The following is an 11,202-nucleotide window of genomic DNA, read 5'->3' as shown; positions in this document are numbered from 1 at the left end:
CTCAAGCTTATTTTGCATCGCTTGAAACTGGACTACACTAGTGGTTAGAAAGCACCCAACTAGGCAGAACCCATCATTAAGACCACACTCCTCTTCCCCGACATTCACTTCCTAGGCTTCTTCTTCCCATCATCAATCAGCAAATTGTCCATCTCAAGCTCCATAGTCAATGATTGACTTTGTACCCCTGATCAGAAATAAAAAAAACCCGAACACTATCAGATCCAAATTGCAAGCAAAAAAACGGCAAGAGAAAGCAATTTAAAATTAAAATAATTAAAATAAAATAATTTAAAATTAAACCCGAGCCTAAAATAAACTTATTTATGAATGATTTACTACTTTATTTATAATTCAATTATTATATATATTTTTATATATACAATTTTAATATTAATTTATGTGAAGATATTTTATAATTAAGTTTTTGGCTCAGATGTCACATAATCTAATTTAATAAAAGTTCTAATATACAACCATGTAAATACTTAAAAAACGAGAAGGGCACAAAAATAATTTCGATAAGAAAAAGATGTCGGTGTTGCGTTGGAGTTAATAATTGCATAACGTGACGACGTGGGTGGGGCATCTTATCCAACTCGGGGCTGTGAATCAATCACTAACTCAGTGCCCGACAATTGTAAAAAGAAATATAACTAACCATCTGCCCATTCCCGTAAATTCCATCAACTTCCAAGGGCCATTTCAAATTCCCGTCATTTTCATCTAAAATATCCTCTTCCTTGCCTCTATTCTTTTTCAGTCCAAATTCTTAAAAGCTTTGAAAACATTTTAAAAAACAAAATCTAATATTGAGAAACAGGATTGGAAAGAGATTCCGGGATTTGAGCATTTCGAGGCGGAAAAAGAATTACTTCTCACTGTTACGTAACAAAATTCCGAAAGAGTGCGAAAAAGCAAAGTTCGACTCCTCAATCCAACGGAATTTAATCGTTGGACTTGGAAGCTTTTAAGAGTGCAAAAAGAGATAGAGAGAGTAGTAGAATCCAGAGAGCTGTTGGGGTTTTGAGTTTGAAGATGACAGAGGTGAGATTACACATATATGATGTGACCAACAGTGGATCGGATAAAACCAACAGCACTATTGTTCAAATCAACAAGATCTTCAAGGACGGAATAGGCCTCGGCGGCATCTTCCACAGCGCAGTTCAGGTTTCTCTTTTCACTTTTACATTTCTATTACTTTCTTTATTGTTGTGCTTGAATGAGATCTAGGGTTCTTGGCATGGGACTTTTTTTTTTGGTGTTCTTTTTCTTGGATTTTAACTTGTAAGTTATATGAATATTTGACCCTGATTTTAAACAAGATGTGCCGTTCTTGTTGCTGCGTTTCGATAATATTTATTAAAGGAAATGGGAGCTTTAAATCTTTGTTTTGGTTAAAAGGAGTTGTTTCAACTTTCAAGGTGGTTGTGAACTGAAAAGAGACTGCTACGAGGAATTTATGGTTAATCTGTAGGTTTATGTTTTCCCTGTTTCTATTGTAGGGTGAGAATCTTGGTAGTCTATTTTATCATTTTAATTTATCGAATTGATCTAGTGAACTCTGAGAGATTTTGCAACTATTTGTTCAGTTATTGTGGATTATTTGTATCCAGTTTTATTTTTGAAAGAATTTATAGAAATCTGCCATGATGTTACTTCACTTTTTATTGTAGTTTGGGTACCATCAATGGTTACTTCACACCGCTTTACAAATTTAGATTCATTTTGTCATTAATCTCTTGGCTCATCTTTTACATTTTCATTGTTGCTTTTTATAGACTAATTTTGTTGATACCGAACCAATAACTCATTGCTTCAGATACCTGTGTATCTATCTAATTTTTTTTTAATGGATATCATATGAAACTTTTAGTTCTCCAAAGAGAACATTTTGAGACAGTATCTATGCGGTCAAATTTTGGGATCTGAGGTATGGTATACTAATGTCAGCATCTCATGACTCTCTTTAATGAATCTGTTATTGATGCCTTTTTCTTGTCAAACTTAATAACTTAACATGCCATGTTGACAGGTTTATGGAGAAGAGGAATGGTCTTTTGGCTTCTGTGAGCAAGGGTCGGGGGTGTTCAGTTGTCCTTCTGGCAAAAATCCAATGTATACATATCGCGAGTCCATGGTCCTTGGAATAACTAACTCTTCAAAATTGAACGTAAACCAGATCTTGCAGGAACTTAGTAGAGAGTGGCCTGGAAGTTCCTATGACTTGTTATCCAAAAATTGTAACCATTTCTGTGATGAGTTCTGCGAAAGGCTTGGTGTCCAAAAGCTTCCAGGTAACTTACGATATCTTTTATTCTTGTTGATGGGCTGAACTACTGTAGGTATTCTGTGTGGTCACTGCTTTGCCTATCCCTATAACTTTATAGTGCACCTGCAGATGGGCAAGTTCTTTAATATAGCCTTATGTAACTTAAGTCTGGCCTATTGCTTGATGTAAATTCGTGGAGAACATTGTGCTTAATGACAATAGCTAAGTTGTGGATGCTAACTAAGAGCTTAGTGCTTTGCTTGTCCTGTTCTATTATCTATGTGTTTTGGTGATAAATCTGAATATCAACTATTTTAAGTTCTGGCTTGGGCTACCTGCATATTCTTAGTATTAGGTTGTAAAGCTAGGGGCAATCATATTACTTTTGCTTGACTTTTTATGCAGGCCCTTGTCTGGCTGTATTTTGATGAGATAAAATGTGATCTATAAGAGTGTATACGGTTTCTTTTTTGTTGGTTTCATTTCAACTCACATTGGCATGCTTGTTCTTACAAATTTTTAACAGGTTGGGTAAACCGATTTGCTAATGCTGGTGATGCCGCTATAGAAATAGCAGAAAACACTGCCTTACGGGTGAGTGTCCCTTCTTCAGTTCATGATTGTAATAATCAGCTGAAAATCTCTAAATCACTTGAGTGTGAATGTTGCTTGATGTATTTAATTGTTATTAGGACTGTTTGCCTGTTTCAAAGGCCTGTTGGAGGTGGTTGCCTTGAAACTTTGCGAACATAGAGAAGGTGGTTTAACATTTGTTTGTGAACTGCAGTCTTATCCTGAATGTAAATTTTGCAGTAAATATTTTTGCAGTACACTTGTCAGCCTTCTGCTTTCTAGTCTTTTGAGCATGCTGTACTAAATTTGCATTAAAAATTGCCCTGAATCTGAAATGCCGACTATATTGTTGTTGAGAATGTGAATTGACAAGCATAGAAGGCAGAAACTGGAATATTGCAGTAACCTTCTTTGTACGGTTTGGTTTTTTATGCATGTTTTAAGTGTCCCAAGCCTAGAAGCTTTAAACCTTGCTATGGTCAGTGCTTAAAATTAGTGTAGCGTTAATTATTGCAGTTGAGACAAGCCAAGACTGAGATAGTATCAGCTAGCAAAGTGGCATATCGTTTTCTTGTGGGTGTTACGTCTAGTTCTAGTGGTGGCAATGATAGCCCCGGCAATTCAAATAGAGGAAGCCCCAGATTTCAAGCAGCTTGGTTTAAAAACATCATCACTACTGGTGCCAAACCATCTAGCAGTTCTGAAATCGAGACTCAGGGTGGCAGTGGTTTTCAGAACCATCGGCTACAGAATTCTGCACAGACAATGCAACAAAATTTCCAAGATCCACAAAGATCACCGTGACAATTCAAATAATTTGGAATAACCATGGTGACAGAATTCATGGCATGATATGTGATGGAAACGATTTCTGGAAGCACTGTTGTGTAATAGTTGAAACTCTACATTGCCAATTAAGATGTCATTCATTGTGTATCAAATGTAAAATGTTCATTTCTTGTCCAAACCGAGATTTTAACATGCTCTGTGGACTTAAAAGTTCATTGAAAAAATCATCTGAAAACTCCTGTGCTTGGGCAAGTCTTCATTCCAACTACAGATTGACTTTGTGTAGGTAATTTCGGACCTTTTCCTTGCTATAAGCTTTTTATTAAGTGATTTTGATACCATCTTTCCCTTTTATGTCTTCTGCAATAAATGGACGAATTCCGAGACCTACTAAGTGATGCTCTATCAATTGAAAAGTTAAAGAAAACAAACGATCAATATTAGGGTTAATTGCACATTTTAAATTGCTGTCTGAACTTCAAAATGTTTCAAAATATCTTTTAGTTTGGATGTTAAATTAGGGTATGTTTAAGATAAGTGAATCAATTGTTTTTTTAAAATTCCTTTTGATTTTAATTACATTTTTTAACATGATCATATCCAAATTATTTGGGGTCTTAAGTACTTAAAATTTGATCAACATATTTTAGATATGGTTCGTTTACCTAGTGAATTAATCACGAGAAATAAGATAGGACAATTAAAAATTAAATTGAATTTTATGTTGAATACTTCATTTCTACTAGCTTGAATGAGATCAGGACATCGAGAAGTACAAATTTGACTTTTGTTGAACTAATTGTGGGATCTTGGAAAAGTTTCCTCTTTTAAGAAATTGTTATTAAAAATTGTGAAAGGCATAAGTCTAAAATTGCATATAAATAATAATTCAATAAAGTCTCATCCGATTTCTATTTCTACTACTGATAGAAACAAATTCCCTTTTTCTGAATACCAATTGTTATTAAAAGAAAGTCATGTAAAGCATAACTGATATAAAAAATGTGAATATCAAAAGCTATCAAAGCTATGATGATACCATCTTGAAGAGCAAAAGGAGAAAGACATGCAAAAACATTCATTATGGAATGGACAAATCATTCAGGCAAACAAAGTGCAATTCATCCAATAAGCATAAGACATGAAATCATACAGGCAAACATCACCTTGTATAATATCAAATGAAATTTCTATGCATAAGACATGATAAAAGGCATCTATTCGACAATACAACAATGTGTAGATACAATGGATACCAATGTGAGTGTAATGTGAGGGAGGTGATCCTCGAACCTAACATATTTATATAAATTTATTGTAACATCCCGTTTTTTGGTGGTGTCAGAAATAGTAGTTTTAGGACCGCAAATTTGACGAATGAGTCCGTAAATATTATTATTTGATATTTATGGGTCAAATATAGTAGTATATTAAATTTTAATATGATAATTTTTGCTAATTGAATGAATAGTTAAGTTGAAGTGGTTTGTCTCTAAAATCAAGTGGTTTTAGAAAACAAGATATCGAGACCTCGTTTCCATAAACCAAGTCTGTAAATATTTTTATTAAATATTTATAGAGTGATTATATAGGTATATTAAAATTTGGTCCAAAAATTTTGATGTTTTGATTGTTAATTAAAGAAAAAGAACTAAATCGTAAAAATAGTAAAAGTTAATCAATATTTTTTTAGTTAAAAGGCTTAAATGGTTAAAGTGAGAGGATTTATGAGGCAATTATACCTTTTTTTTGGTGGACGATAAATGCTTGATTATTGTATAATATATGTGTTAAAAAATTATTATTAAATAAAAATATATGTAATTAAACATAAAAGAATAAGAAAACATAAAACCCATTTTCATTTCCTTCTTCCACCGAAAATAAAGCTTTCAAAACTCCATTGTTGAACATCAAGGTACGGCCAACTTAAGTTCCTTGCATGGTAATGTTTCCAAGCTCGTTTTTCATAATTTTTATATTTTTGAGATTGTTGCAACTAGATCCAGCTAGCCTGTACCTCTGTTTTTAGAACTTTCAAAGATTTTAAAAAAATTCATGGATTTTATTTGAAGTTTTTGAATGTTTGTGGTAGATTTTGAAGCTTAGAAATGAAATATGAATGATTTGTTAAATAAATTTTGTTAATTTTGAATTTAGGGACTAAATTATGAATTTATTGAAATGGTATGAAATTTTGTAAATTTTGATAATAGGAGACTGCACATGGACATAATTGAAGTGGGTTTAAAATTTGGAGTCCAAATTCAGAAGATATGATAACTTCGGTTTTAAGGACTAAATTGAATAAAATAAAAAATTTTAGGGGCATCTGAATAATAAAATTAAGTTGATATATATTTATAATTGGATGATATAAGATGTTTGGAATTGATAAATTGAATTGAATTATTGAATAGATCGAAATTTAGACCAAATTGAAGAAAATTGAGGAAATGACAAAATTTGTTGATTAGTCCTTAGTGAGTTGTTGTTTGCTGTCTTAACTAGGTAAGTTCATACAGTATGTTTGTGTTAAATTGTTATGCATTTAGAATTATAATTGTAATTACATTTAATTAAAATTTTAATTGTTTATAATTCAATATAAAAAGGTGAATGAGAGGATTAAATTGTATATGATGGATTGCAAATTGAAATAATTATGGAATTGACCTTAATTCGAACTGATATAGAATATGTTATGTGATGATGTGATGAAATGAGTTGAATTTATTTGATTTAGATTGATTGATAGTGATAATGACTAAATTGAATATATGTGAAAGCATAATATGATGTCATAATGCAAAATTGAGCATAAATTGATATAATTTATTGTTGCCATATGTGGGATAAATGTACTCTTGATGAAAATAATTGTGAATTAAGGTATTGGTTGATAATGAAATATGAAATGAATACTCTATTAACTATTCGAGCAAAGTCGAATATAGTTAGCATGTCATAGGATAGGAAGAATTTAGGGATTACTTCGACTACGAGTTGATGAGGCACTAGGTGCCAATTTGCTTCGGTTTAACCAATGAGACACTGGGTGTCAATTTATTTATAACTCTGGGCGCGATTACTTGCCTCAGATTTATCTGATGAGGCACTGGGTGACAAACTGGTGTGTTGGTTGGATTCATGTATCCGTCTGAGTCCAAGTCGTGTTAATAGGGAAATAAATGGTAAAAATGAAATACCTGATATTTGAAATGGCAAATGATATAAAATGGAAGTGAAATGTGAAATGGAATATGAAATTATGGTATGAGTCAGGAACATTGATTGATTATGTTCAATGAATCCATGAATTTGGAAATTGAGATAGTACGTGATTCGTAATTCGTCTTATGAAATGAAGTAGTAATTGTCATTAAATTAGTAATTGATATATATATATTTATATTTTGTATGAAAATGAATTGATATAAAATAAGAATGATGTTGATATGATTCAATATAAATTTGGTGGAGAATTCAAACTATAAAATGAAAAATAATGTTTGGCATAAATTTGAAATGGGATGTATTACGGTTAAATAGATTGTATGATATGATTAAGATAGTGAATTAATTAAATGATTGTTTGTTTTATGAATGGTAATGAAATGTTGTATTAAGTGAATTTAAATGTTTTATAATTGAGTTAATATATATATATATATATATGATAAATGTTGAGCTCACCTTCTTGATATGTTATTTTCCATGATAGGCAAACTTTATCAAGCTAAGTAGCATGTTGTGTATAATTATAACCTGGGCAAGTTATTTGGTTTTAATACCTGTGAACTTACTAAGCAATTGTAATGCTTACTTTCTTGTTTGTTTGTGTTTCCCTGTAGTGTCGACTTGTGAAACGTGTTAGACGGATTGTCGAGAAGCTCACACTATCTTGGTAATGATTTAGTAGTCTTTCTATCATTTAAAACTCGATTTTGTGGCATGTATATAGGCAAATCATTTTTGGTCAATGTTGAATGTTAGTGCTTTGGTTCTTGATTGTGATTTGTGTTTCCAATGGTTATACGATATGTACATAGGCTATTTTGGGTTGATGGTCTAAAATTATATGTTGAAGTTGTAAACTGCTATAAAGGGTGCCATGCATAAGGATGAATTTAATGATTACTATGGTATGTATATAGGGTAAATGATGATAGTATGTGTGGTGATGGTATGCTCGATTTTGGAGCATGAATTAGTTGGGAACTGATAATTTTGGGAGAAATGTACGCTAAATGTGTTAATTGATAGATGTAGAATATGCATTCATTAAATTAAATTGTTTCAATGATATGGTAAGTTTTGATTATGTACAAAGGTAAATTTTTCTATGATGATATATGCCATTTGGTTCCAAATGGCATATTGGTTAGTACTAGGATTATGGTACCTAATTGCATACTTAGTTATTAATTATAATAGGTAAGATGGTTAATAAGTCATGGTTAAATCATGGCATGTTTGTAATGGTTTGAGTGAGTTTTTTGCAGGTCATATGTGTACCTGTTTATATCCATGAATTAAGATATAGGTTAGGGCATGAAATGAACTTTCAAACTTGTGAGTTTTGACCATCTGGATAAATGTATCGATACTAGAGACTGATGTATCGATACTTGACCAAATGAACAGTGTTTCCAAATTACAGAATACCAAAATGGTATCGGTATCGATTTTGGCATCGATACCTATCACAAAAGTATCGATACTTAATTCAAAACTTTGAAAAATTTACAGTTTGGTCATTTTTCATGCTCAAATCTAATCTATTGTATTTTAAAGCTCGATTTAGTCTCGTTTTCATTTTTAAGAATTAATGTGTGTATTTATATGATCATTCAAGGTTTTAAATTGCATGTGATTATTCTGGATTTATTTGTAGCATCTTGTAGCTTAGGTTCGACAATCAGATCGGGTATGGGGTGTTACATTTATGCTAAATGTAAGCTCAAGTAAACATGTCATGGAAAAATGAAATTCAAAGATATATCAAATAATAGCAAGGAGTCTTAAATCCGAAGCCTAAGTAAAAATACTAACCCTATATCCTAGGCTTAAGTCTATTCTTAATTCTAGTTTTGAACCTAGTTCTATGTTCAATTCTAAACTAGTCCTAAAATAACTTTTAAGTTTAATCCTAAGCCTAATTCTAAAACTAGTCCTAGTCTTTATTTAAAGACTAATTCTTGGTCAATATACTAATCATAATCCTAATCCTAAGACTAGTCTTAAAACTGTATAATTTCTAAAATATGTATAAGTACCTTATATATAAAATCAAAGCTTAGGTAAAGAGTTTAAAAACTTTATACTTTGTAAAATGACCATCAAAGATTCAAAATAAGATAAAATTATTTTTTTTATCATCTTGAACATTTTCAAAAAAGTTTATGAGGTAACATAAAGATGTTCAAATGATCCTATGGCTTTATTTTAAGAAATTCAAATGATCATATCTTTAAACCTCATATTTTCTTGAAAAGTAAAATGATTTTCAATAAACAACATTAAATATTTTGAACCTCACAAACTTGATATCTCCAGATAAGTTCTTTTTACCTTTTTTCTTTTTAAATTTTTCCCTTCCTTTCCCCCTCATTTTTAATTCTCTGACTCCCTTTTTTATGCAAGATTCTTTCTTTCTTTCTTTCTTTTGTTTTGATTAGCTTTATTGAATATGATATTATGAGATTTTGAGGTTTTATTTTAATGGTTCTTCGTATAGGGTGGTTGATTACTGCTTTCATTGTTGGGTGAGGATGGCGAAGATGATGTTTGGAGTTATGGAAGAGGATGGAGAAGATATTTTGGTGATGTGAGTTGATGGTGGGAGATGAGTGAGAGAGATGTTGAGGCGGTGTTGGTTGGAGGGGTGTAAAGTAACATCAGGATGATTTTTCTTTTCATTTTATATTTTTTTATTTTTCATTTCATAAATTAATTTCTTTAATTTTAAATTTTCATGTCATTATTCACTTTAATAAAAAATCATTTCGGATTCAATCAAGTTTCACCACTTGAATTATTAAACCAAGTCAATATGGAATTGACAAGTTGTCAATGGCCTTAACAGAAATGACAATTATGTGGGCCTAATTAGTTTTTAACTTTTGATTTGGGGACCAATTAATTGGACTTTTCAATCAGTGGCTCAATTGATTTTTTAAAATTATTTTCAAGGGGCTTTTTTTAGTACTTTAGTCTTTATTTTTAAACTAAATGAATTATCTATATAGCCCTTATTTTTATTTTAAAATTTTGTTCATTTGATAATTTCCAAATTTGTAGATACACAAGATTATAGTTAATTTGAATAATATTATTATTGGTTATGGTTATATTGGAGTAGGCTTTGGAAAAAGAATTAATTTGAGATAAGACATTTTCCATTATTGATACAACATGACCAAAGCAAGTAGTTGCAATTTCCTTTATTGATGTTAATATTATTAGAAATGGTAATGTTTAAGGTGGGATCATATTATAATAGGATCCATTTTAAATCAACAACTATTGTTAAAAGATAGAATTGAAGAGATTATAGCCATTTGATCAAGCCATGTCAGAAACTAGGAAATTGTGATGGTGACCTAGAACCTTGTCACACCCGATTTTTACTTATGTCCCAAATTTAAAGGAAAGTTAGGAGTTAATTGAATAGGATGGTAACTTGGTGGACTCTACTAGAAAATTTGGCAAATTTGTGGCTGGTTAGTAATTAGTTGAGATGTAATTCTGATTCAATTGGGTTGGAACTGACTGATTCCTTAGTGGGGAACATAATGATTAGCGACAAATGGTTTAGATCAGGGTCACTGATAACCATGCATTTGGGGATTTATATATATGAGAAGTATCATTCTTCAAAGGGGTTCTCCTCATTTTTTTTGTTTCATTTTTTTCATTATCTTCTTGAGTTTGTTTTGAAAAAGAGAAGGTTTAAAGGAGAGCTCTGCATGGAGAGCTGAAATCAAAGTCTGAGGTCTAACAATAGAGAATCGCGTAACCTGGTAAGATTATCAACCTTTCTGCCTTCATGGATTTGAAGAAAAGAAAAATAAGTTAAGAATTTCTGGGATAATTCTGAAAGGTTTCTGCATGTTGCTGGATACGAGTTTCTAAAGTATGAATGTTTTTGGTTTAATTTTTATTTTGGTTGTCATGCTTAGCTGCCAGGACGAATGGGGCTCTAGCATTTAGAGAAGCTAAGTTGGTGAGGACAGAGGATGTAAGGTGAGTTATGTAATCCACCTTGGGTGCTATTTGTTATTGTGTTGCTGAATTGTTATGATTAAGTGGTTGTTTTGAGTCTAGTCTAAAATCTATGGTTATGTATGATTACAATGGTTGGGCGAACTATACATGCATAAGGTTGTGGACATAAATGAATGTTTGCTAGTATGCTCTCTTGATGTGAGCATGGCCACATCATGTGATTATGTAACCATATGGTTTTTGGATTGGGCTAAGATCCAATTCTACATCTCAATTGTGTCAAGTTTTTTGAGCCAAATAAGGCTTTTTTAAAAAAAAAATTCAATGAGCTTAAT

The 11,202-nt window shown here is 31.5% G+C and overlaps 1 protein-coding gene across 2 annotated transcripts; it reads left to right on the top strand.

Moving 5' to 3' along the window:
• Positions 1-679: 679 nt before the first annotated feature.
• LOC107951282 (deSI-like protein At4g17486) lies at positions 680-3,975 on the top strand. 2 transcript variants are annotated; one of them, XM_016886276.2, is made up of 5 exons: positions 690-1,173; positions 1,880-1,936; positions 2,039-2,300; positions 2,802-2,869; positions 3,365-3,975. In XM_016886276.2, exons 1-5 carry the CDS (start codon positions 1,039-1,041, stop codon positions 3,650-3,652), a joined length of 810 nt encoding a protein of 269 aa, XP_016741765.1. In that variant the 5' UTR covers positions 690-1,038; the 3' UTR covers positions 3,653-3,975. The 2 variants fall into 2 exon arrangements, with proteins under 2 accessions (XP_016741766.1, XP_016741765.1); XM_016886277.2 differs by lacking the exon at positions 1,880-1,936 and having other exon boundaries at positions 680-1,173.
• Positions 3,976-11,202: the final 7,227 nt, after the last annotated feature.

The sequence above is a fragment of the Gossypium hirsutum genome, chromosome D09 (genome assembly GCF_007990345.1).
Source record: "Gossypium hirsutum isolate 1008001.06 chromosome D09, Gossypium_hirsutum_v2.1, whole genome shotgun sequence".
Lineage (NCBI taxonomy): Eukaryota > Viridiplantae > Streptophyta > Magnoliopsida > Malvales > Malvaceae > Gossypium > Gossypium hirsutum.
The sequence above is the reverse complement of the archived record's forward strand: the minus strand, read 5'-3'. Positions and strand labels throughout refer to the sequence as shown.